General features: G+C 40.5%; 1 protein-coding gene across 13 annotated transcripts in view; it reads left to right on the forward strand.

Annotated features, from left to right (window-relative positions):
- The window catches only part of Celf1 (CUGBP Elav-like family member 1), a 79599-nt gene that overhangs the window by 36288 nt on the left and 15551 nt on the right, over positions 1 to 27760 (forward strand). For 7 of the 13 annotated variants that reach the window (XM_052726524.1, XM_052726512.1, XM_052726513.1 and 4 more), the window contains exons 2-9: positions 8126 to 8277; positions 13323 to 13349; positions 19494 to 19681; positions 22064 to 22146; positions 22500 to 22548; positions 24796 to 24930; positions 25672 to 25751; positions 26676 to 26837. In XM_052726524.1, the coding sequence (XP_052582484.1) occupies positions 8207 to 8277; positions 13323 to 13349; positions 19494 to 19681; positions 22064 to 22146; positions 22500 to 22548; positions 24796 to 24930; positions 25672 to 25751; positions 26676 to 26837 (795 nt within the window). In that variant the 5' untranslated portion in view covers positions 8126 to 8206. The remainder of the gene's footprint in view (positions 1 to 8125; positions 8278 to 13322; positions 13350 to 19493; positions 19682 to 22063; positions 22147 to 22499; positions 22549 to 24795; positions 24931 to 25671; positions 25752 to 26675; positions 26838 to 27760) is intronic. The other 6 variants (XM_052726525.1, XM_052726517.1, XM_052726518.1 and 3 more) reach the window with 3 other exon arrangements.

Raw genomic sequence — 27760 nt, forward strand, 5'->3', positions numbered from 1 at the left:
CAGGGGGTGCTTTAGTTTTCACTTGAAGAAAACTTTGGAGCCAGGCATAGTGGTGATTGCTTGTATTTTCAGCCCTTGGAAAAAACAGGAGGGCCAGGCGGTGGTGGCGCACACCTTTAATCCCAGCACTCAGGAGGCAGAGCCAGGCGGATCTCTGTGAGTTTGAGGCCAGCCTGGACTACAGAGTTCAATCTGCAGTTCAATCCCCAATACCACTTCCTCAACTGATACTAAGACAAAGACTTTTGGGAGCGGGAGAGGGGAGATACAGTCTCACTCCATAGCCTACACACCCTCAGACTTATAATTATCCTCCTGTTTCTTTCTTTCTTTTTTTTTTTTTTTTTTTGGTTTTTCGAGACAGGGCTTCTCTTCTGTGTAGCTTTGGTGCCTATCCTGGATCTCACTCTGTAGACCAGGCAGGCCTTGAACTCACAGAGATCCGCCTGGCTCTGCCTCCCAAGTGCTGGGATTAAAGGTGTGCACCACTGCCATCCGACCAGCACACTGTTAATCCTAGCTATTTATGAGGCTGAGGCAGGAGGATTGATTGCAGCCTGAGTAATGTATTGAAACCCTATATTTAAAAAATAAAACCAAAAACAAAAACCCTTTTTTTGTTTAAAGAGACACTTAGTGGAGTGCTTACTTAGCATGCATGATGCCTGGGTTCAGTTCCAATCCCTGAAAAAAAGTAAAAAACAAAAAACTTGCATATGTTTTGTGCTAGTTAGGAGTCTTTGTGGAGCTGGAGAAATGGCTCAGTTATTAAGAGGGCTTGTTACTCTTGCAGAGGATCCAGATTCAGTTGGAAGTATCCACATGGTGGCTCCCAACCATCTGTAACCAGTTGCACCAGGCTTCCTCATGAAGTACATACACACATAAAAGCACTCAAATCACATAAAATAAAGCATAACAAAACAGCGTCTGTTTTCAGAGAAGGTAGGTCTCATAGTTCTAGGTCTAGCTTGATCTTTCAAAATTCTTTTTTAGTTTTTCGAGACAGGGTTTCTCTGTGTACCTTTGCACCTTTCCTGGAACTCACTCTGTAAACCAGGCTGGCCTCAAACTCACATAGATCCGCCTGGCTCTGCCTCCTGAGTGCTGGGATTAAAGGCGTGAGCCACCACTGCCCGGCGATCTTTCAAAATTCTTACACTTTTCAGGTAGAAATTGTCCTTGATGACTTTGAGCAGTACCCTGACTATAGCTGGATGAAAGTACAGCTGGAAGGAGTTATAAATGGAAGTTTGTAGGAATTGGGGCAGTTACAGAATCAATCTCTACTTGTAAGATTATTCAATAATGTTTAAAAATAAGGCAAATGGTTTTGTGGTTCTTTGCTTTTACCTTCAGTTACTTCCTCATCTTCTGATTATTTTGGTTTTAGTGGTTCACCACCACCTTAGGGCCACCAAGATGGATTTACAAAGTCAGGAACTTGGTTGCCTTTGAAAAGTTTATGCCTAACACCTACCTATTCAGGAAAATTGCTTTGGGGGAAATAATAGTATCCTCTCTACATTAATAACATGTTACTTAATTGCAGAGAATTATATCCTTTAGCTTTTCTGTGGCCTCCTGTCCCATAGCAGGTGGGTTAGCTGGAGATGTAGCTCATGTAGTTGATAGAGGGCTTACCTAGAATATGTGAAGCTTTGGTTTCTATCTGGATACTTATTAATTAGACATGGTTGTGCATGCTTGTAATCCCAGTACTGGGGAGGTGAAGGCAGGAAGGTCAGAAGCTCAAGGTCATTCTCAGATACATTGTTTTCAGGCCAGTTGGACGCAGGAGACCCTGTCTCAAGCACAAAAAGAAAACAAAAATGATAATTCTGGTGACTGCTTTGATTACCTAAATGTACTGAAATTCAACCTCTAAGTCTTGTTATTTGCTGTGAGATTTGGGGGCAAATATCTTTCCTGCCATTTAGTACTTTAATTCTCCAACTTTTTTTTTTTGTTGGTTTTTTTTGTTTTGTTTTGTTTTGTTTTTGTTTTTCGAGACAGGGTTTCTCTGTTGCTTTGGAGCCTGTCCTGGACTAGCTCTGTAGCCCAGGCTGGCCTCGAACTCACAGAGATCCACCTGGCTCTGCCTCCTGAGTGCTGGGATTACAGGCGTGCGCCACCACCGCCCGGCAATTCTCCAACTTTTAGTTGATGTTTTAAAATGAGTTTTGAGCCAGGCATGATGGTGCACTCCTTTGATCCCAGCACTCAGGCGAATCTCTGTGAGTTTCAGGGCAGCCAGGGCTACACAGAGAAACCCTGTCTCAAAAAAAACAAACAAAAATAAGAGAGAAAGGAAGGAAGGAAGAAAGAAAGAAAAGAAACTTCAAGAGAGGTTCTTGATTTTTGCTTTGAGTGCGAGTAATCTCAGAACAGGGTCTTTCTGCTATGCTAGTCTTTGTACTTGGCACTGAGCAAGAAGGAAGAAGAGAAGAATGATTAAAAACGGGAAAGAAACAAAACTTTATCGTTTTCAAAATAAATTCTCATTACTCTTCCTTCTGCCTTGTCATATTTTTTAGTATATTATATATAGAAAGTTTACATGCAGACTAGCTTACACATTGAACATTGCTTTCTTCATGCATTATTTTAGATTTGAGGCAATTTTTAAAATGTAACCCCCCCCCCCCCCCCCCCAGCTGAAGACTGAACCCAGGGCCTTACGCTTGCTAGGCAAGCACTCTACCACTGAGCTAAATCCCCAACCCTAAAATGTATTTCTTTTTCACTTCACACACTCCCCTTCAGAGTGTGACTTCTATTGTCTGACTTCTGTCGCAAACTCATAAAGACTGTTGGTCTAAAATCATTCTTTCACAATTTTACAAAATAATAATAATAATAATAATAATAATAATAATAATAATAATAATGATGATAATAATAAAGTAGGATGCCAACTCAGCTCAGCATTTTTAAATACACAAGATACTGGGTTGGGAGTTCTAGTATAGGAGTCACTATAAGTTCTCAAAAAAAAAAAAAGAAAGAAAGAAAGATGGTGTGTGGGCATTGGACCCTTGGATCTGGAGTTGCAGGCAGTTGAGAAGTGCCTGGCAGGGGTGCTGGGAACCAATCAGCAGTCTTCTGGAGGAGCAGCAAGTACTCGTAAGCCACTAAGCCCTCTTTGCAGCTCCAGAAGTACTCAATTTTTGAAATGGAAATTCTTTGTAGTTTAAATGTTCTAAGTTAAAAGTTTAGGCTCTTCTGGCTGCTTACTTTGAAGTGAAATCCATTGCTTCTTTTCTGTATCCCTCTGTCATCTAATGATCAGCAGGTAGGGAAGAGGCAGGCATACACAATCCACTTAGTAGTCTGAGCCTATGGATGTTTTCTAAATATTTTCACTTTTAGCTTTCCTTGCATAATTTATGAATTTTTTGGTTTTTGTTTTTTTTTTTCTCGGTTTTTCAAGACAGGGTTTCTCTGTGTAGCTTTGCGCCTTTCCTGTGACTCACTTGGTAGCCCAGGCTGGCCTCGAACTCACAGAGATCCGCCTGGCTCTGCCTCCCAAGTGCTGGGATTAAAGGCGTGCGCCACCACCGCCCGGCGGTTGTTTTTTTTTTTTTTTAAAGAATTCGGTGGCAGTCCATAATCTCTTCTGTTCTTACATAACCAAACTTCATGTTATTGCTCTTTCAAAGACAGATTATTGGAGCAAACAAAAATGTGTTTACCTATCATTGTACTCCCTATTTATGTCAGTCAACATGGCTATTTGGGGAGTTGGAGAGATGGCTCAGCAGTTAAGAGTACTTTGTTGCTCTTGCAGAGGACCCAGGTTCAAGGCCCAGCACCTACATGGTGGTTCACAACCATCCATAAACTCTAGTTCTAAGGATCCAACATCTTCTTCTGACGTTCATGGACACCAGGCACGCATGTGACACACAATACATGCAGGGAAACACACACTAAATATAATAAATAAATAAATAAACAAACAAACAAACAAACAAATAAATAATAAATAAGTAAGCAAATAAGTAAATAAATAAATAAATAAGTGGTGGCTATTTGGACTTGCCTCCTAGGCGGTTTTTTTTTGGGGGGGGGGGGGTTGCTATAATTTTCTCTACTAATCCAGTTTTATATTTTCATGCTAAATTTATTCATTTGTATATTCTAAATGCAGAGTGTGCTATTTTGTAGAGTCTATTTTCCTTATCTGTATTGTTCTTGCTTACTGATGTTGTTTTCTTTCTTTTTTTGGGGGGTGAGGGAGGTGGGTTCAAGACAGGGTTTTTTCTGTGTAGCCCTGACTGTTCTAGAATTCCTAACTCTGTAGACCAGGCTGGCCTGTAACTCAGAGAGATCCCTCTGCCTCTGTTGGGATTAAAGGCTTGTGCTGCTACCACCTATCTGGATTGTTACCTTGAGACAGAGAGACAGAGAGAGAGACGGGGGTGGGGGGGGGGGGGTAAGTAAATTAGCCATGGTGGCTTTAAGCACAGCCAGGGCTACAAAGAGAAATCTTTCTCAAAGAACAAGACAAAAACAAACAAACAAAAAAACCAGGTGGAAAATATTTAAGACAAAACAGACATATAAACAGAGAAAGAAGAGGGAAGAAGATGTCCGGAGATATCCAGAGAGAAAGGACAGGATGCAGATAGAGGAAAAGTTAACAGCAAACCCCACGTGAAACTCCTGCCGCCTCCTTATCTCCAATGAGTCCATTGCTATGAACAACAGATTTCTAGTTTTGTTTTGTTGTTGTTTTTTGTTTTTGTTTTTTTGAGACAGGTTTTCTCTGTGTAGTTTTAGTGCCTGTCCTGAATCTTGAGCTGTAGACCAGGCTGGCCTCAAACTCACAGATTTATATGCCTCCTGAGTGCTGAGATTAAAGGCATGCGCCACTACCACCCAGCAGATTTCTAGTTCTTAATTTCTGTATTTTTATATTCATGTGATTTCTGTTATCACTTAGTGTTATAATCCTTTTAAAAAACTGATTGAACTGTAAACTATTTCCCTGCTTTCTTTCCCACAAGTTCATTGCATTGAATTATACTGAGATAACTCTTGGAATCTGCCTAAAGAGATACTCTTCTCCATGGAGTAACATTTCCATATTAGAGGATTTTGAAGCAATAGTGCTTTATAAATCATAAAATGGATTTTAATGATTTATTTTTATTTTATATGCATTGGTGGTTTTGCCTGCATTTGTCTATGTGAAGGTGTCGTATCCCTGGAACTGGAGTCACAGACATGGGTGCTGGGAATATAATTCTGGTCCTCTGGAAGAGCAGGCAGTGCTCTTCACCACTGAGCCATCTCTCTAGCCTTATAAAATGGATTGTACCGGGAGGTGGTGGCGCATGCCTTTAATCCCAGCACTTGGGAGGCAGAGCCAGGCGGATCTCTGTGAGTTCGAGGCCAGCCTGGTCTCCAAAGCGAGTTCCAGGAAAGGCGCAAAGCTACACAGAGAAACCCTGTCTCGAAAAACAAAAAAAAAAAAAAAAAAAAAACAAAAACATAAAATGGATTGTAATATCAGTGTAGTAAGCACAGAACTTGTAGGACCTCCCCTATTTTCTTTTAAAAGCTTCTATTAAATGGGAGGGGGCGGGAAATCAGTGTTTCTTGGCCCATGGTTTAATGAAAGTATTGTAAGGAGTATATATCCTTTCATACATTGGGCAGTGCCTAGTGATTCAGTTACATCTCCCATGTTTAAGTACTCCCCCCCTTTAATAGGTAGTATGATTTTAACATGTAAACACATAATTAGAATTTGTATGTCTTTAATGAATTATAGAAATATAGCAACAGCCAGTGGGTCCCTTATAACTTGATTCCTCTTTAAATGAATTCTTAAACTAAGAAGTCTAATTTGATCTTTGACTTAGAAAGTTATTTCTTGGGTCACATAACTTCTTTTGGATGAGGAATGTTATCAGCTCCAGCAATTATAAGAACTTGGACAACAACCCTGCCAGTAACTTAAGCAGTCCCAGCTAGGGGTAGCCTGCAATCTGACTGGTGAACTGGCCTGTGGATTGTTTGTAGTCTCTCCTCCGTAGACGTTTATTTAGAAGTGGAGTGGCTATGTATAGACTTTGGAGGGGAAACCTAGCCTCTGCTCTCTTGGGTCAGGTGAAGATAGACGTTAGCCATTGTTACAGACTAGAAGTTTGAAGTCACATTGTCATATGCTGTCCTTCCTTTTATGGTTTAGGAATTTGTTTTCTCTTGTTTGTTTAAGATGGTCTTTTGTATTCCCTGCTGTCCTTGAAATTCCCTATGTAGCTGAGTCTCACCTTGAACTGATCATCCTGCCTTTATCTTCCAAGTGCTAGGATTACAAGCCTGTAGTACCAGCCCCACTTCATTTTACTTCTTTTTCTTTTATAAGCTGAATAAAACATTTTCCAAAGTTTCCTGTGTTGTGAGCTGAGCTTGGATGAAGTGAAATCTTTGCAGTAAGACAACCCTAATGATAAAAATGGAAAGGAAGTCTGTGAATTTTGAGGGCTTTCAGAGCTAAGTTTTAGAATCATTGCCTAAATATTTAAATGCCACCATTTGTTGTTTAGAGGGATGTGGAGCTAAATTGAGAAGGGAGCACACATCTGCCTTTATTGCTAAGTATATCCATTTCAACAGCACTCTCACAATGGAATTTTTATGTCTGCACTCACCAGTCTTGGTTTTTTGCAACAGTGTTTTCTTACACCTTTTGGTACTAGGGATTGAACCTCTGTTGTTACACATGCTAGGTAAGCGTTCCACTGGACTGTTATACCTCTAGACCTTAAGGAAGGTAAGAAGAGAATGAAGAGAGTAGTAATCCTATATTGCTGTCTTCCTTCCCCTCTGTTTCGAATTTGTATCCCTATTAGACAGAGTTCTTTTTATTATTAGCACTAGTGGCTTATGTTTTTTTATTTCATTGGAGTGGCCAACAGATGAGCCAGGTGGCGGTGGTACACGCCTTTAATCCCAGCACTCAGTAGGCAGAAGCAGTGAATCTCTATGAGTTCAAGACTAGCCTGGTCTATAGAGTGCCAGGACTGTTACACAGAGAAACCCTGCCCTGAAAAATAAATGAATGAATGAACGAACGAATAAACAAAGGCCAACAGATGCTGGGAGTAGTGGTGCGTGCAAGAGACAGGTGGATCTCTGAGTTTGACGCTAGCTCAGTCTCAGTGAGTTAGTTCACTGAGTTCCAGGACACCCCAGAGCTATATATGAGACCCTGTCTACAAAAAGAAGAAAGTCCAGCAGGAAACTGGGGGGGGGGGGGGGTATTGGGAGGGGGAGGTTATTTCCTAGTATTGTATTAAGAAGGAGGCAGACTATTACTATTCCTTTTCATTTCTGGCAAGTTAAGATTCAGAATTATAAGATACAGAATTAGTAAAAAAAATTGTGCCTGTGCCTACCTAATGAGTGATACTGAACCAGAGATTTAAAAGCTTGTCAATACTATTAAAGAGAACAAGACCAGTCCCTCAGAAGTCATTGAACAACCAGGTTTAGGTGGCCAGTTTGACAACAGCTTGCCCTAGCCTGCTTCTTGGCCTTCCTGTCCTTTTGTGACTGTTCTGGGGTTCATTGGGACTCAAGGACTGTGCTCGGTGCTATCTTCCACTCGTGGAAACTAAGTTTAAAACCAAGGCCAACAATCAGTTCTTTCACAAAGCGTTTTTGGACCACATAAAGTGAGGTGGATTTTTTTTCTTGGTTGGTTACTTTTTTGTTGTTGCTGTTATTTTGTTTTGTCTGTTTGCTTTTTCCTTTGGGTAACTTTAGCTTTCTGGGATGTAAATAGTGATTTATAGGGAGGACTTTGGAGGATGTGAAACAAGTTTGTGTTTCTTCTGCTTTGTTGGCTACACTATCTTCATGAATCTGACACACTATTTATCTGACAGTGCACTTAGTACTGCTTCGCCAGGGAAAATCACACAAAACAAGCCTGGTGCATCAGCACTTTCATTGTGTGCTGGGCTGAGCCTCCCTTCACATGGTCGCATCCCCATTTTAGTCCAATACTCCCTTTCCCTGCCCCTTCCCCAGACCTGCCTCTTTCTGTGGCACTTACTGCTGGTTTCCCTGAGCTCCATTTCCACTTTGTGTTTTTTGTGGGGCCCAGGAAGCTAAAGCTGTGTGTATTTGTGGATCAGACAAGTGCAGCAAGTTATTATCATTGGCTTCTGAAGGGGAGAGTGAGGTGATGGCTGCGTTTAAGTTGGATTTCCTTCCAGAAATGATGGTGGATCATTGCTCTTTGAATTCCAGTCCTGTGTAAGTATTTTTGTTGTCTAATTTTTATCATAAGCAGAGGGAACTGGGCTGTTTTATTATTATTATTATTTGGTGAAACCGGTCCCTTAAAAGAGAGAAGAAAAAATTAGAATGCCCGCATTTGATTCTCTTAATTATTTAGTCTAATTCTCATAACTGCTAATTGCCTCCAGGATGTAACTAAATTCTTTGCATGAAGGTACACTTGATGTATGGCTAGCAACATCAATTCAAGTGTGCTGGCTCTAATCTCTTCAAACTGTAGTCTTTACTCATGTAACAGATTCCAAGTGTTTTTTAAACTGTGCCTTTATTGCTTTGGGTTGGGTATGCAATGTTAAATAATCCTTTGAGAATTGAGTATTTTGTTATTCATTGTTTTTATTTATTTATTTACTTACTTATTTTTTTGAGACAGGGTTTCATGTAACCTGGGCTGGTCTGGAACTCCCTATGTAGCCGAAGATGACCTTGAATTCCTGATCCTCCAGCTTACTCTTTCTGGGGGCTGAGATTGCAGTCATGAGCCAGGAAGCAAACACTCTATCATCCTCAGCCCCTGTTTTTTTTTTTTTTTTGAGGCAGGGTCTCCCTATATAGCTCAGATTGGCCTCATGATTCTCTACCATAGCTGCTGAGGTGCTAGGTTTTTATACATGTACCACCATGCCCTGCTAGTTTTTAACTCTCATGCTGCGAAGCTCCTGTCACAGAGAAAACTGGGAGTTAATGTATGGTATTATTTAGTATTGTATGTATAGTGTTATATGATGTATTAACCTGTGAAGTATAATTCTGAACCTTAATTTTCTCCCCCTACCCCTAATTGAAAATACAGTTCAACATGTGATTTCAGTAATACTAGGTTATCTTCATAAAAACAAAACCAAACCAAACCCAGTAAAACAAAAATAAATCAATTTTGATTGGCAGTTTGCTCAAATAAATTGTGGGTGCAGAAATTGAAGACCTTGTTAGCTAGCCAATATGTTAACCTGGTCCTGAGTTGGGGCAATAAATAAGGAACATGAGTTCTGGACTTTGTAGAGAAGGATCCCATTTCTAACTCGATTTCCATCAAAATCTGAACTCTGTGTTATTTCATTTACCTTAACCAGTGTCCCTGGTTTCATCACTTTAACCAAGTTCAGAATAACCTTGGAACATCAAGTAAATGCACCTTTATTGAAAGCCAAGAATGTTAGTAGGAGAACGTTCGCTAGGTGAAAGGTAGTAGTGTGAATCTTTGAAGTTAGATCTCCCTAACACCCCTGAGACAGTTGTGAGTAATAGATACTTTGTGAGGTCGTTTTGAGTCTCGAAGTTAGCCATATTGCTCTTTTGAAATGGATTATATACCTTCTCTATAGTCCTCCAAATAGTAATTTAGATTTTTTTTAATGACAGTTCTTTACTGTCAAAATGTTATTTTAGAAGTAGTTAAAAGGGCAAATTGCAGTAAGCATTAACTATCAAGATTCAGCACACCAAGTATGCTCATATCTCAGAATATATACTAGCTAAAATTGGAGTCTGTGACTCAAATTATCTTTGCGTTCTAGAAGTTTCTTTTTGTGCTTTGCTACTGCCTGTTGAACATTCCAGTGTTTTCCTCAGCTCCCTTCCCCCTGTTCTTTGGCCTTTTCTTTTTGTGCTAGAACTTAGCTTGCTGAGCAAACAAATGTTCTAAGCTACACTCCATCCATGCATCCTCCTTCCTTTTTCCCTTTCCTTTCCATTTTCTTCGTATGTATGAAAGGTTTCATGTATCTCAGGCTGGCCTCTTAACTTTCTGTCGAGGCAAGGCTGACGAACTTCTGGTCCTCCTGCCTCCACCTCCTGCGCTTTGTGATGGTCGTCATATGCTTCTACTTCCAGTTTATACAACCCTGGGATCAGACCAGGGTTTCCAAGCACTTTACCACCTGAGCTACCAACCTCAGCCCAGTTTCTTACCTTTTAAGAGGTTGAACTAATCCACCATTCTACAAAGTCTGTGACAGAACCATTGCATGAACATCACCTGGAACTTAAAGGTCCAAATTAATTTTTATGTTAAAGTAAGGGCCAAGACAGTTTTAAGTATAATGTGTAGTTTTTAATGTACATTGAAGTTTGAAACAAATGGATTTAATGTGGGTATTTTGAATTAATCAGAGTAAATTGTTATTGTTTTTTAAATCCAAAGTCATTTGCATCTATTTTTGTGACCCATCCCCCCAAAGCTTTGTAATGCTAAGTGCTTTGGCTGTTGCCCCTATCTACAGATGAGGAACTCAGTTGAGAGAGGCCATGACTTGCTTGCTGAAGATAACTGATGTCAAACTTGGTCTTCTTTTTTTATTGGGGGGGCAGGTACTAGACCCCATATCAATGAGTAGCTTATATTTCCATGTTCCTAGATCCACTTCCATATGAATGATACACCACCACAGAATGGAGCTTATGATGCAGGGTGTGTGTGCATGTGCATTCGGGAGTTGTTGGAAATAAAACCCAGAACCTTGTACATACTAGATGAGCACTTTACCTCCGACCCACTTTCCCAGCCCCAGGATAGCGAATTCTTGAAATTGGTGCGTGCTTGCCACCTGAAAGGTCCCTAAAAGCTCCAGGGAACCCAGAAAGGAACCCTTTCCTGTTCTTCTGCTCGTGTCCTGGGTTCTTGGTTGTGGGGAAGCCTTCTGCTAGCTGTTCTTTTCATTTGCTTACGCTTCAAGATACACGATGCTCCAAGGTTAGTTAGGTCTAAGCCTCTAGCTCTCTAATTGATTAATCTCCTCTCCTAGCTTCTCTGTTGCTCAGGACTTTACTCTCCCCCTACCCCACCCCCACCTCAGGACTCTACATTTTTTAGATGCCCCAAGCTCCGTAACTTGATTCTAAATCGGTCTATTAGACATCTCTTTCTGATGGCTTCGTTACAGAAAAGCAATTTTCCAAATTGTCTACATTAGAACCCATGACTCAGTTTTTCTTTCTCACCTCCTTGGAGTTCCTTAAACTTCACATCCTAGGGATGTGATGGGATCATGACCCAAAAATGAATATGGGAGCAACTTTATATAGAATTCCCTGGTTTCGTGTTCTCTCCTTACCCCAATTTATTTCTGCTTCTTATTCCCGGCATTTTTCTTTTGTTGTGCGCGTGTATGTGTACACACACATACACACATGAGGGGAGTGGAGTTTGGAGTCTACTTTGTAGCCCCTGGTTGGACTAAGACTCACTCTGTAGATGAGGCTAGTGTTGAACTCACAGACATCTGCCTGCTTTTGTCTCTGCTAGGATTAAAGACATGTACCACCATGCCTGGCTCATTTTGTTTTTATTTTTGAGATTGTCTGGCTATATAGCCCAGGTTGACTTCAAACTCATGATGCACCTACCTCTACTTGCCCAGTAATGAAGTTGCAGATGTGCACATTCTCGGCTGGCTTGCCAGGTTTTTGTTTTGAGAATTTTTGGTTTTTTAATAATAATAATAATAATAATAATAATAATAATAATAATAATAATAATAATAATATTGTTGTTGTTGGATTTTGAAGACAGGATTTCTCTCTGTAGCTCTGCTATCCTGGAACTCGCTCTGAAGACCAGGCTGGCCCCACTCACAGAGATCCACCTGCCTCTGCCTTGTGAGTGGTAGGATTAAAGGCATGCTGATTTAGAATAGCAAGAGTGGTAGTATGTATCTGTTGGGAGGTAGAGGCTAGAGAGAGAATCAGGAGTTCAGGATCATCCTTAGCAGCATAGGGAGTTTAAGACCTGCCTGGGCTATATAAGACCCTGTTTTAAAAACAAAAGGAAGGAAGGAAAAGCAAAGAGCTTGGAATAAAATCCAAGCTCTTAGTGTATTACAGGAAGTCTGTCTTCTGGGTCTCTCCAGCCTACCTCTTTTTCTATCTTGATTCCTAATCACTTCTCTTCTTTCTTTTCTATTTCTATTGATTTCTGTGCTCTTAACTCCGAAGTATAGTTTTTTTCTTCCTTTCTGTTCTCCGTCTCTCATCTGATGTCTTAGGCTTTCAGTCCTACATGCCATATATCATTTCTCCTAGTTCATGCATCTTAAATCCCAGTCCATACTCCTCCAAATAAAATCAGGTTATTAGCCACACACCCCCCCCCACACACAACCCCCCCTCCATCTTTTTTTTTTGAGACAGTATCTCATCAGGTAGGTTTGACTGGCCTGGAACTTCAGAAATCCTCCTGCCTCCTGCTTCCCTTCTGCTGGGAAGTGTGCTTCGCCATCACACCCAGCAACATAGAATTTTTATATTTGCTAACTGATTTGTTGTGGAGTGTCTTCACTTGTTTACTGTTACTCTCCAGGGCAGATTGTTACTCAGTCTTTCATAGAGCCAATATAATGGTGGTGCTGCTGTTGCTCTAACACCATAGTAAGAACATGTTTTTTTGTTGTTGTTTTGTTTTATCCGTCTCCCCACACACACACAGGGTTTCTCTGTGTAGCGCTGGCCTTGAACTCACAGAGATCCTCCTTCCTCTGTCTCCTGAGTGCTGGTATTAAAGGCCTGCGCTACCACCACCCAGTGAGCATGTTCTTTTGATTTGTTTTTGTTTGAGGGTTTTTTTGGAGAGGAGGGGCTAGAAGGAGATAATTACAGAATAAACCCTGACATTTTCTCCAGACTTCAGGGAAGAAGACTACTTCAAAATTAAATTGTCAGCTATGCTGTTATAGGATGTTGACTTAGAGACCTTTGTTGATAGCTGTTTCTAGTACCTAGTGACAAGTCTCCCTATATCCAAATTACAATTATTTCCACACATCATACACATTTTCTGTCTTGTTCTCACTAGAGAAATATCTGGAACGTAACATGGTCTCCTTTCTCTAAAGTCCTTGAAATTTGCATGCATTTCTCTTCCTCCCTTTCCACAGCACAGTATTTACAAAAGCTGGGGGGACTTGTTGAGACTGGGTGATAGTTAAATTTACAATGTAATATGGGTTTATGCTTGCTAAAAAGGTAGATTGATGTCTGAAAATTTTTTCTGTTTGTGTATTGAGCAAAGGGAAATCAACTAATAATGACAGGTGAGTGACAAAATAAATAATGAAAGCTTTTGAAAATGATTGGGGGCTCTGCGTGTGTGCTTGCATGCATGGCTTGGCTGTGCAGGTGTGCTTTACCTACCTGTGTGGGTGCATGTGGAGCTCAGAGGTTGATGTTAAGTTGTTTTCCTCTATCTCTCCACCTTATTCTTTGAGAGAGAAATTCTTCTGCTGAATCCGAAGTTCAGTTTCAGCTAGACTGACTAGACTAGTAAACCTTGGGATCCATCTGTCGGCCCCCCAGTGCTGGGGTCACAGAAGTGCTCCACCGTGCCCAACTTTTCACATGGGTATTGGGATCTGAACTCAGGTGTCCATGCTTGCACAAGCACTTTAGTGACTGAGTCATTTCTTCAGCATCTACTCCCCCTTTTTTATCATGCTGGGGATTGAACTCTGGTTTTCAGCAGGCTAGACGAGTACTCTGCCTGGAGATATTAACCTCCCGGGAAATAGACATTTATTTATTTACTTATCTTTTCATCTACTTATTTAGTTTACCTACGTACTTTACTTATCTATCCTTTCACGATTTTGTGGTGCTGGGAACCATACCCAGTGCTTTAGGAATGCTAGGAGAGCACTGGACTCCATCTTTACCCTCAGGTGACTTTTTTAATGCAGCGATCACCTGCTTAAGGACAACACGTTTGCTGAAAGTATATGTGCAAGGACAACAGAAGACTGCCTGCTGTTGCTCCTCATCCCTTCACATCAGTGGCAGCTGAGAACGTTTGAATCGACTTATTTGACTATATATTTATGTGGTTGCTTCTCTCAGTTTTTAAATTTCTAGCTGATGTTGTCAATTTCCTTTTTAACTGTTTCCATGAGCTCTGAGGAAATATCCCAAGAAAAATAAAAAATTTTCTTTGTTTAAAATCTTTTTATTTTTACATTTATGTATTTAGTATTGTGGACACGTGTGTGGAGATCAAAGGACAACTTAGAGAAACTGGTTTGGAGTGAATGCTCTCCTACATGGAGATTCCAGGGATTGAACTTGGGTACCCTGGCTGGACATAAAATGCCTTTATCCACTGATCCTTCCCTCTCCCTGCTCCCCCACATGCCATTAAAAATTTTTTTTTAAATAGATTTCTTTGTGCATGTATGTGTACAGGCAGTGTGTAGTGGGAGTTGGTTTTCTCCTATTATGTGAGTTCTGGAGTTTGAACTTGGGTTGGTGACAGGTGCTTTTACCTACTGAGCCATCTTACTGACCTCCTTTTAAAAGATATTTAATCAGATGAATTAACTTTTTGGAAACAGGATCTCACTGTGTAGTGCTGGCTGGCCTGAATGGAAACAGAAATTGGTCTGCTTCTGCTTTCCCCTTCTGAGTGCTGGGATTAAAGGCCTGTATATACCATGCTTGTGGAGGTTAGAGGGCAGCTTGTGGGAGTAGATCTGTCCTCCACTATGTGGGCCCCGAGGAGCAGATTAAACTGTCAGGCTTGGCAACAAGGACCTTTATCCATTGAGCCATATCATTGGCTTTTCTCTCCTACCTTTTATCTTTATTTTTATTCTTTATTTCAGTCTTTAAAAATAAAATTCTAGTTAGGGCTAGAGAGATTACTCAATGATTAAGAGAATTGTTGTTCTTCCAGGGGACCCAGGTTCAGTTCCTAGCACCTGTATCTGTTGGCTTCCTAGAGCACCCACACACGGAACAGAAAATAAATCTTAATTTATGTACATAAACAAAAATAAAACTTAATTTTTCAAATTAGCATACATATGGATTTTATTTTGGTATTTTCAAACATGTACAATTATGTTTTATTTATTATACAATGCTTTTGTTACTTACCAATGTATACCATGTCTAACAGTGTGTTGATCTATATAAGTTAAGTGCCCAATATTTATTGGAAGCAGGAATGAGTCAGTAAATGATTGTAGCTCATGATCTCTATAGTGTGTTGACCTTCTCTGAAAATTTGAAGCACCTAGGTAGTGCCTTTCAAAGTGGTGGACTGCCTCATCCTTCACTTCGTTGTGAAATACAGTAAAAAATATTTCCTTCAAAAAATTAGATGTGGCCAGGCAATGGTGATGTACACCTTTAATGCCAGCTCTCAGGAGACAGAGGCAGGTGGATCTCTTGAGTTCTCGAGGCTAGCCTGGTCTATAGAGTAAATTCCAGGACAACCAGGACTACACAGAGAAACTCTATCATGGAAATAATTAATTAATTGATTAATTAAAAAATGAGACATAGATTTATTTTGTATTTGTTATTACCAATTTTAATAGATATATAATGGCTTAATCGAATTTCTATGAAAAGGGAATTCTAAAAGGTTAAGTTTGAAAGTTGCCTCTGATCTCTGGGCCTTGGTTCACATAGCACTGACCTAGATAATTCTTAGGGATACTGAGTTGGTATACAAAAGGAAAAGATTGGTTTATGGAGGGGGTGAACTTGAAGAAAGAATTTGAAGCTGGTCTTGTTGGTAAAGGTCCATAGTCTCAGGCACTAGGGAGTCAAAGTTAGGAGAAATACACAGATTACTGGCCAATGCTGCCACCCTTTAATACAGTGTTCAAGTCTATCCTGGGCAAGTTAGTGAGATTCTGTCTCAAAGTAAAGAGAAGGTATATAGGCAGAGTACTTGCCTAGGATGTACAAGGCCTTAGGCTCCATCCTCACAGTATTCCCCCCTACACACACACTCCAAAAAGAAAAGATAAGATAGAGAATTTGGAGAGAGAAGGTTTTAGAATTCTGAGTTTCTACTGGTTATAGATAAGTTGTAATTTGTGTATATTAACCATTCTTTTGCTTCACACAGAATTGTTGATGTTGTAAAGTTAGAGATGGCATGCACATGTGGGAGGGAAGGACAAGCCCATTCAGTTGCAGCTTCTAATGTAATATAAATGAATAAACCTCTGCCTCTGCAGAAAGAGCTGTTAGCTTATTATTGCAACATATACTGAATACCTTTAAGGTTCTGTTAATCTTCTCTGGAATAGAACTACATGATGAGAGATTGTCAGCATTTTAATAAAACACTACTAAAACTGATAAAGTTGTTAGAGTCATATTGTAAGAAACAGCAGATCATTCACTACTTAATGGTACCTTCTTTTTTTAATCATGGAAGTCTGGTTTCTATTGGGACAGTAAGGTTAAAATGATAAAAAATATATATATATTTTTTTACAATGACCTGCCATATTTCTTCCTCCCTTCCACTCCCTCCTGTCTTTGTTTTCAGACAGGGTTTTTCTGTGTAGCCCCACCTTTCATAGAACTCAGGATTGCCCAGCCTCCCTAGTGCTGGAATACAGGTATATACCACCAGCCTCCACCATCCACAGTTTTAAATTAACAGCGTAAGGAAAACCAATAACACAGTGTATTCCAAAGTAGGTTTTTTTATCATGTGTGTGGTGTATATATACCCATGTATGGATATGTGGAGGCCAGAGGGTGTCTTCTGTATCACTCTCTACTTCATATTTTTATTTTTCAATTTAATTAATTAATTTATTGAGACAAGGTCTTACTGTATAGCCCTAACTGACCAGGAACCTGCTATGTAGACCAGGCTGACCTCTGTCTCCCAAGTGCTGGGATTAAAGATGAGCACTTCCATGCTTGACTACCGCCACCCCCACCACCCCCACCACCACCATCATCATCATCATCACCATCAATTATTTTGAGACAGTCTCTCTCACTGAACCTATAGCTTATCAATTAGGCTAGACTTGGCCAGACCAGCAAGCCTGCAGGAACCTACTGTCTGTTTCCAGTGTTGGTGTGCCAGATTTTTTCCATATAGATGGTGAATATCTAAACTCCATCTTCATGCTTGCATTTTACCTCTGAGTCATCTGCCTGTTTGCTTCCAAAATAACTTTTTAAGAGGATAGCTTGGACAGGCAGTGGTGGCACACACCTTTAATCCCAGTGCTTGGGAGGCAGAGGCAAGCAGATCTCTGTGAGTTTGAGGACAGCCAGGACTACACAGAGAAACCCTGTCTCGAAAAACAAAACAAAGAGGATAGCTTGATTCTATGGCAATTATATAATCAATCATAGGAAGTGATAGCTATCTTTTTGTTGTTTTGAAACACATTCTCATTTAGCCACAACTGGCTTCAAATCTGTAGCCAAAGCTCTTCCCTAAATTCCTGATCCTCCTGTCTTCACTTTCAGGATTATGTGTGTTCCATTACCCCCAGGTATGATAGCTGTGCTTAAATTAAGAGTCCTCTTGTGTATAACACTCATTTTTGGTGAGATTAATTGCTTAAAAGAATTTCAAAGGCTGGAGAGATGGCTTGGTGGCTGCTCTTCCAAAAGGACCTGGGTTCAGTTGTCAGTACCCACATGGCATCTTACAACTGTCTATAATTTCAGTCTCAGGATATCTGACGACACCCTTTTTTGGTCCCTGAAGGCATCAGGAACACATGTGATACATAGACATACATGCAGACACCATACACCCATACACGTAAAATTAATTTTGAGAAAGGAGAAAGAATTTCTTGGAACCATTAGGAAGAAATTTCATATAGCTATGAACCAGGCCCCACTATACCAGATGAAGCTACAAGAATGAGCAGGAAAGCTATGGACACACTCAGAGATAGAATGCTTGCCTGAGACCCTGAGTTCCATTCCCAATACTACCTTTAAAAAGGAAATAAAGAATAAGACTAAAGCCATTACTACCTTTGAAGAACTATCAGTCCTTGGGAAGACTGGATAAAGCTAGGTGATGATAAAAGGTGTCAGCTATATAATGGAGATGGAAATTTAGTATTGTTTATATCCTAGAATGTCTCTGACTAATTAAAATGGAAAAATATTGAGAACCATAAGTACAGGGGTAAGTGTTGGCTGTATTTTTTTGTTTTTTTGAGATGGGAGCTTTGTATGTAGCCCAAACTGGCCTTGAACTTGAGGCAGTCCTCCTGCATCTTAAATGTTGGAATTATAAGCATGCACACCACACCTGGCTTTGACAAGTATGTGTTATTTATCCTCTTGATAACTACTTAATGCTAGATCCTGCAAAGGGGACAGAGGTCAAACGGCTCTCACCGATCCGGTTTTTCTTGCTAGTGTTTAAGAATTGAAGTTGTTAGGTGTAGATGTTAAATTTTAAGTGCAAGATCTTGAAATGGTGGCAAAGACTTCAGTTTTAAGTATAAGGTCTTGAAATAGTGGGAAAGAGTTGGAAATGAACTCTAGTTTCTGAAGAAATGTTTGTGATGCAAGAATGCCCCAGAGTTCTTGACAGTTTACAGGCTAGGAATACAGGTATTAAAGTAGCAGTGTAGGTGTTATAGGACTGGAAGATTTTGTGGAATTTGAAATGGTTGTAGTTGGTGGGGAATCGAATACAAAGTCTCAGAGAAACAGCTAGTACTGGTTACATAATTCAGAGTCATTTTTGGCAGTTCAGTAGAGGTAAAGCTAACTTAAAAGCACTATGTTTGAGACATCCCCTTTAAGCTAGTATTCTGGAGAATCCTTAGTTTGGAGTTGGGAATGAAATGCATCTGTTCTGACATCTGCTAGAAGGATACTGACAATCTTAGAGTCCTGATTCTTACCTGTAATCACTAATCCTTTGTTACTATACATTACTATATATTTTGAAGTCCTTATTAGGCTGATAAAATGACAGATAAAATACTTGCCCCACAAGCCTGGCAACAAGAACTCAATCCCAGAACCCACATAAAAGAGGACAGAACTGACTCCAAAAAGTGGTACTCCAAACTCTGCACAATGCTGTGACATATGAATATCCTTATTACTATACATTAAGAGATAAATTTATTTGTTTAGCTGTACTCAAATACTACTAAAACGATCTATCTTTGGGATCTTCACTTTGTAAGTTCTGAGAATTTTTATATTAGAACAAGGCGTAAGTGGCATTGTCAATTTCTTTAAAACTCTGTATGTCTTAATCAGAATGGTAAATTTAGTTTTGATATGTAGTAGAGTGGACAGACTAGAATTCAGGTAAATTAAGTAGAAGTAGTGAATGAAGTAGATTTTTCTCCTTCTAAGTACTTGAAAATGTTTAGAAAGAAGAAACCCTTCTGGTACACAATATATATAACCTCCCCCTTTATCTCATGCAGCTCAAAGAAAATGAACGGCACCCTGGACCACCCAGACCAACCAGATCTTGATGCTATCAAGATGTTTGTGGGCCAGGTTCCCAGGACCTGGTCTGAGAAGGACTTGAGGGAGCTTTTTGAGCAGTATGGTGCTGTCTATGAAATCAACATCCTAAGGGATAGGAGCCAAAACCCTCCTCAGAGCAAAGGTGAGGTGTTTTTATTTTATTTCTATTTTTATTATAGTTCATATATGTGGAGGTCAATGGACAAGTTGAAATACAAGGTTCTCCATTATGTGGATCCCAGGCATTGAACTCAAAGGTTAGGCTTGGCAGGAGCACCTTTACCAGCAAGCACTTCTACTCACTGAACAGGCTTGCGGCCAGGCTTGGGGGTGTTTTAACACAGTGCAAATAATGAAGTTTTAATTTGTTTGTTTTGGTTTTTTTGTTTGTTCGAGACAGGGTTTCTCTATATTAGCTTTGACTGTCCTGGAACTTGCTATGTAGACCAGGCTGGCCTCAAGCTCAAGAGTTCCTGCCTCTGCCTCCTTAGTACTAGGATTAAAAGCATGTACCACACCCAGATGGGTTTTATTTTTTTTTTTTGGTTTTTCGAGACAGGGTTTCTCTGTGTAGCTTTGCGCCTCTCCTGGAACTCACTTGGTAGCCCAGGCTGGCCTCGAACTCACAGAGATCCGCCTGGCTCTGCCTCCCGAGTGCTGGGATTAAAGGCGTGCGCCACCACCGCCCGGCTTGGGTTTTATTTTTAATTTCTATAATAATACTGTAACATCTTATCTCTGATTGTGAGGGTATTTTTGTGTTTATAGGGGAAGGTATCCTTTTATATTAGCTATATTTTCTAATCCAAACATTTAATGGCTTAAAATATTAAGGTGACCACATGAGGATGTTTTGTAAGATGCACCTGGGCAGTCCTCTGTAAGTACTCACGGAGCTGTGTCTCATTTGATCTAGGAATGGAATGCTTAAAATAGTAAACTAGCCACAGGAGGGTTCTGACTGGAGTAAACTGATGCTACACAAGCCCTTCCATGATAGTTGATCAGCTGAGAAGGGCTTAATTGAGGCAGTTGGTTGGCAGTAGCCTACAAAACGGTTAGGGAGAGAAAGGTTAGGTTCTTCCAGAGATCACAGTGACATGTGCAGTTCAGGAGACCAGGAGTAAGTAGGCGACATTAGCTTTGCTTGTACATACAAACATACTCTTATTTTTCAAATGACCAATTTTATTGTGACTCTTTGTAAAAGCTATTTTCCAGTACAGATGTGAGGTATATGGTTGTTGTATGTGCCCAATTTAAGATCTAGAAACAGATGAATTTTCTCCTCATGGCATATTTCATAATAACACACAAGTATCAGACCACTGAAGTCCAAGATTTTTAAGACCCTTTTGTCTCCAGATACTAAACAAAGTACAAAATCTTCAAAACAGTACCAAGTGCTGTGAGTAATAGAATTATCTGATGAGAATCAATAATTCAAAAAAGATTCTAAGTTCTTGTTCTTGAGTAATTTTATAATTTAATTAGTGATAGTTACGTTTGAGTCATATGGACAGAAACTGGCTGTGAGAGGTTGGAGGGATGCTACAGCAATTAAGAGCACCATTGGCTCTTTCCAGAGGATCCAGGTTCAGTTCTCACCATCCACACAGTGGCCCACAACAGGCTGTAAATCCAGTCTCAGGGGATCCAATGCCCTTTTCTGGCCTCCTCAGCACCCAGCACATATGGTACACAGACAAAACACCCGTATACATAAAATAAAATAATAAAACAAATATTTTAAAAACTAGCTGTGATATAGGGAGTGATTTGTTCTGAGCAAGCAGAGAGAAAAGGAGTTTTCAGGAAACCAGGCTGCTAGAATAAGGGCTGTGTCTAGCTTGCTTGTGTCTAGGTCTTGTTCCTCAGCATATTACCTAGTTTATGATGGGATGGGTTAAATGTGATGGCGCATAACCTTTGTAAAGGGAGCATTTTAGACGTACATGGTTGTGTAGACTATAATCTCAGTTCTTAGAAGGTGGAGACAGGAGTTCAAGAACATCCTTAGCTAACATACCAAATTCAAAGCCAGCCTGTGCTACATGAAATTGTCTCAGGGTTTTTTGTTTTTATAAGGGGGAAGGATTTTTCCAGAAAAGTCACAAAAGCAAAGGAAGACTCCTAATGACTACAAGGAATTTAGAGATACAGCCCAGAGCTGGAGTAGGACTAGAACAACCAAGAAAGACGCTTAAAAGACGACATTCTCTTGACCCTTTGATGAACGTGGCGGCGCACGCCTTTAATCCCAGCACTCGGGAGGCAGAGGCGGGCGCATCTCTGAGGTTAGCCTTGTCTACAGAGTGAGTTTCAGGACAACCAAGGCTACACAGAGACCCTGCCTCAATTAAAACAAAACAAAACAACAAAAAAAGAGATAGTGCCCTTCTCCTCCTCTTGAATTTTAATAAACTCATTCCTCCCTTAAAGTTCTGCAGTAGTGTAGCGATAGAAATGTTCTAAGTATTGTCTGTTTCCAAGGCACTAATTTTGTAAAATCTTGTTTTTTCAGGGTGCTGTTTTGTTACATTTTACACCCGTAAAGCTGCATTAGAAGCTCAGAATGCTCTTCACAACATGAAGGTCCTCCCTGGGGTAAGAGGCTCTTATAAGTAAAAATGGAGTTGTTTCAATTTTTGTGCATGGGACATGCTTCTGCATGTCAAGCACACAATGGAAAGCATTTTGGAAGAAAGGTAATTGCTGTGAAAAGGAGTCTATATAAAGGGAACATTTCAAAGAAGATAGACCAAAAGTTGTCCTCGCTGCCAAGAGTCTAGTGTATTTTAACTTTATGACTCACATTCTGTCTAATATTTTGTAAGTAAGATCATTGGGCAGCTATGAGAATTCTAAAGGCTGTTGTTTTGGTATGCCCTTTAGAGTCTTTATATTTTTGAAAGCCATTAATGGGTTTGGAGAATAACACCAGTGGTTTTCCTGTTTAGATGCATCACCCTATACAGATGAAACCTGCTGACAGTGAAAAGAACAATGGTAAGCAGCATGCCAAGTCTGCTCTGCATGAGATTCTTTTCTTTTCCTTTCTTAAGATACTTGTATTGAGCTGGGCGGTGGTGGCGGCACACGCCTTTAATCCCAGCACTCGGGAGGCAGAGGCAGGCGGATCTTTGTGAGTTCGAGGCCAGCCTGGTCTACAGAGCGAGATCCAGGAACGGCGCGCAAAGCTACACAGAGAAACCCTGTCTCGAAAAACCAAAAAAAAAAAAAGATACTTGTATTGAATTGTGCTATAAAAGTCTCTTGAGCCAAGCAGTAGTGGCACACACCTTAACCCCAGCACTCAGGAGGCAGAGGCCAACCTGGTCTATAGAAGGGCGATCCAGGACAGTCGGGGCTGTTGTTACACAAAAAAACAAAACCACAACAAATCTCTCTTGTCTTAATTTTGATAAATAAGTGAGAAAAATAGAGTTAACAGAAATATTACTTATTAGGATCAATTAGCCCGGTGTGGTAGTATTCAGTGTAGTTTCAAGCATTTAGGAGTTTGAGGTCAGCTTGGGCCACATGAGACCATATTTCAAAAACAGTCAGATACACAAACAGAAAACCTAGAATGTCCTTGATAAGTATAATTTCTTATGGACAGAGTTAAGGAGGAAAGTGGACCAGCTGGGAAGCAAACCTGCTAGTGCTTTAGGACAGAGTTTCCTGAGCTCAGTAGGGACAAGGCCATAACCAGTGCAGTTGCCAAGATACTGCACCCCAGCAACAAGCTATGACCCAGGGACTTTTGGAGCTGGGGATGAACTCAGACTTAAAGTGTTGTCTGTAAAAGCAAAATATAATGGAAGCCAAAAGAAATGAAAATTGGTGGTCAGAAAGCTACAGATAACCTTCATTTCACTCCCACAAGTGAACTCTTTGAGAAAGCTGAACAAACCGTTCCCAGGAAGCTCAGAGGAGAATTTGTCCTGAAACAGCTTGGAAAAAGATGTGTAGAAACAGGCAGACCATTGGGCGGTGGTGGCGCACGCCTTTAATCTCAGCACTCAGGAGGCAGAGCCAGGCGAATCTCTGTGAGTGCGAGGCCAGCCTGGGCTACAAAGCGAGTTCCAGGAAAGGCACAAAGCTACACAGAGAAACTCTGTCTCAAAAAACCAAAAAAAAAAAAAAAAAAAAAAAAAAAAAGAAAGAAAGAAAGAAAGAAAAAGAAAAGAAACAGGCAGACCATCTCAGGGGCTATACTACTAACGAACAGCTATGCTCGGTGCCACCTTTGAGGACTTGGTCTTTCGTAGTGAAATTGTGGGAATTATGCAGATTTCTCAGTAGAATCCACCTAAAATTAGATGGCAGCTAACTCATTTAGTTTCATTTAGACAAAATAAAACAGAACAATGCTGTAAAAAGCCCAGAGGCTAGAATGTTAATACTGAATTCTCAAGAGTTTCAGTTAGAGATTCAAAGGACCCACAGGAAACAGAGGCAGGAGGATCTCTTGAGTTTGAAACCAGTCTAGTCAACATAGCAAGTTCAAGGACAGCCAGGGCTACATTGAGAGACCCTGTTTCAAAAAAGAAAGAGAGAGGAAAGGATGGAGGAAGGCAGGCAGACAGACAAATGACCAAATGCCATTCACAATTTAAGGGAGAATTTTTTAAGTAAGTGAAATTTAAAATATCAGAAAAGGAAAGTAGAAAGTTCCCACTGAAGTGTTCTGTTCCGTGGTCACATCAAGTGTAAAACCTTTTCATGGTATTGTTAGAAAGAGCAAACCTACCAAGTGCATGACAAGATGCCAGAAATTGCATTTTATACCTACAAGATTAGCCTTGGTGGTGACCTAGGGCTGTCTGTTATCAAACAGATTGGTGAAGTAACTTGAACAACAGCACCAATTCTCGATATTTTATGCAAATGCTTCCAAATATGTATAATTTTAAGATACTATTGATATAAAATTATGGGAGGAAGAAATGTGTCTTAGAGTCTTCGAGATGAGCTGGGTGATGGTGGTGCACGCCTTTAATCCCGGCACTCGGGAGGCAGAGACAGATGGATCTCTGTGAGTTCGAGGCCAGCCTGGTTTACAGAGTGAGTTCTAGGACAGCCAGGGCCACACAGAGAAACCCTGTCTCAAAAAACAAAAGAAAAAAAAATAATCTGTGAGATGAGTTATATGAGATACAGCCAAGATTCAAACCCTTTGGCTCTTGACTCTATACTACACTGCCTTTTAGTGATAATGTCCAAGACTTTTGTGTTTTACTCTTTTAGCTGTGGAAGACAGGAAGCTGTTTATTGGTATGATTTCCAAGAAGTGTACTGAAAATGACATCCGAGTCATGTTCTCTTCATTTGGACAGATTGAAGAATGCCGGATATTGCGGGGACCTGATGGCTTGAGCCGAGGTGGTACATTTTTATAGCTTTTAAAAAATATACTTAAATTAAGACTTAAAAAAATGTCTTAAGTTGCTGTCTCTTAATTTAACTGGACCAGTAGAAGACAGATGAAGGTTGGGCCTGCCGCCTCTTGCTGTACACCTTGGTCTTGTCATTCTTCTCACCAGTTGATCCCTTGGCTTTTCCTCCATTCTTTCTTTTTTCTCTGCTGTTTTCTGAGACAGGGTTTCTCTGTCTAGCTCTGGCTGTCCTGGAACTCACTCTGTAGAGCAGGATGGCCTCAAACAGAGATCCGCCTGCCCCTGCCTCCAGAGTGCTCTGCCTCCCAAGTGCTGAGATTAAAGGCGTGCGCCACCACCGCCCGCTAGGCAAGTGCTTTATCAAGTGCTAAATCCCCAACCCCGGCGTCCCTTATGTATTCTTCCAGTCCTGCTTAAGGAGTTCTGTCTCCTCAATTTCTCTTGTTTCCAGAAGATCTTGATGACCAAAATGGGACAGTTTTCTCACATTTGCTTTTTAGCATGAACTGAGGCTCTTTGCTTCTCCCTCAATCACTCTTGGCTATTTGTGGTTCCTTGGTAGCACTTAGTACCCTATCATGAATCTGTCTACTGAACCAGCTTGGAAAATCCTGAAAAGTAGGATCATATTGCTAACATGGTAGTTAACACACAGTAAGTTAGATGTTCAATTAATGTCTGACAGATAAATCTCTAAACAAATGAATATTGATTCTTTGTTTACCAGGTTGTGCATTTGTGACTTTTACAACAAGAACCATGGCACAGACAGCTATCAAAGCAATGCACCAAGCACAAACCATGGAGGTAAGGAGCAGACAGGTGGAAGAGGACAAAAACCCCTTGTCAGGAAAATCCTTTGCACCCTGAAACTTAACAGTCAATCTCCTTTAAGGTATGAAATACTAAGTTTAAAATCATAGAACTCAGTGGTTTAGAGCACCCGATGATCTTGCAGAGGACCTGTATTTGATTCCCAGCATCCACATGATAGCTCACAACTATCTACAAGTACAGTTGTAGGGGATTCAACACCCTCTTCTGGCTTCCTTGGGCACCATAAATGCACGTGGGGCATACCTACACAAGTAGGGAAAACACTCACGCATATAGAGTTAGTAAATACATCTTTGAAAAGCTAACTAACATTGGAGGCAGATAAGAGAATGCTTAAAGGCCCAGTGATTCAGGCTAAGACAGGAGGAACACGTGAACCTAGTTAAGAACCAATTTTAGCAACATGGTAAGACTTCTCTGTTTTAAAAATAATAAACAGAAAATGATTATTAGAAATAGTCTTGCCGGTGGTGATGGCACACGCCTTTAATCCCAGCACTGGGGGGGGGGGGGGGGGGCGCAGAGGCAGATGGATCTCTGTGAGTTCGAGGCCAGCCTGATCTACAAAGTGAGTACCAGGACAGACTCCAAAGGTACACAGAGAAACCCTGTCTCGAAAAAACAAAAGGAAAAAAAAAAAGAAATGAAAGAAATACTCTTTTGCCACTGCTATCTATCAAAAAAGTCATTTGGGGGTGGTGGAAATTAGATTGCAGCCTTCATATCAATAAAAAGGATGATTTCCTCCTGCAACCCAGGAGGAATTTTGTTTTAATTTGTGTGTGTGTCCGTCCGTCCGTCCGTCCGTGTCTGTGTCCGTGTGTTTTTCTCCATCCATAGCATGCATGTAGAAGTCCGAGGGTATTTGACCCTTTGGTTTTGGTGTTTTCCTAGGGTTGCTCCTCTCCCATGGTGGTAAAGTTTGCTGACACCCAGAAGGACAAAGAACAGAAGAGAATGGCCCAGCAGCTCCAGCAGCAGATGCAGCAGATCAGCGCAGCATCTGTGTGGGGGAACCTGGCTGGTCTGAACACTCTTGGGCCCCAGTACTTAGCAGTGAGTTGTGTGGTTTGCTTTCTGCAGATTGTGCAAGCTCCTGGCTGTTTTCTTCTATCTCTAGCTAACAAACAATGGCATTTGCAACTTTGGGCATGTAGAGATTTTATGTAAAAATTAGGAGTGTCAATTGATGTCTTGTCTGTCTCCTTTATGGTTTAATCTTGAGGCTTTTGCTACAATTCAAGTGAAATTATGATTTTAGTTTAAAGATTTATAAATGTCTCGTAATTCCCTGCCTCCAAGAGATATCCTCAAGAAATCTTCTCTGTTCGGCCTCATTTTCGATGTCTCTTTCTAGTGGGCATCATCTTTTTTAATTTTCAAGACAGGGTAACTCTGTGTAATCCTGGCTGGTCTGGAACAAAGTAAACCAGGCTGGCCTGTAACTCACAGGAGATCTGCCTGCCTCTGCCTCCAGAGTCCTGGGATTAAAGGCATGGGCCACCACCACCCAGCTCATCAAAATCTTGTATTGAGTCTTCCCTGAAAGCATGATAAATGTATCTTTCAGCACACTGAAAGATCCTGAAATTAAAATGGATGCTCTTAAATGAGAAATATAGGTACATATTTGTTGCATTTGCCAAATTGTAAATAGGTTTCCTTTAATTGATTTCTCTGTTAATGACTTGAGTCATACAGTCTAAAAGAAGATCCAGCTGTAATCTATTATTTAGGTTTTAGTCAATAATAATCTCACAGGAGATTATTAAAATTGTGAGACACAAAGGAAAAGGGCATCTTTCAGCATAGTAGCACATTACTATAGTTCTAGTGCTTGGGGGTCCATGGCAGGAAGATGATGAGTTCTAGGTCAACCTGTGATGCACAGTGAGTTCCTGGCCAGACTGAAACCTTGTCTTCTCTGAGTCTGTAAATGGTGAAATCTTTTTTTTTTTTTTTTTTTTTTTTTTTTTTTT

The sequence above is a fragment of the Peromyscus californicus genome, unplaced genomic scaffold, assembly GCF_007827085.1.
Source record: "Peromyscus californicus insignis strain IS unplaced genomic scaffold, ASM782708v3 Scaffold_7__1_contigs__length_154581171, whole genome shotgun sequence".
Classification (NCBI taxonomy): Eukaryota; Metazoa; Chordata; class Mammalia; order Rodentia; family Cricetidae; genus Peromyscus; species Peromyscus californicus.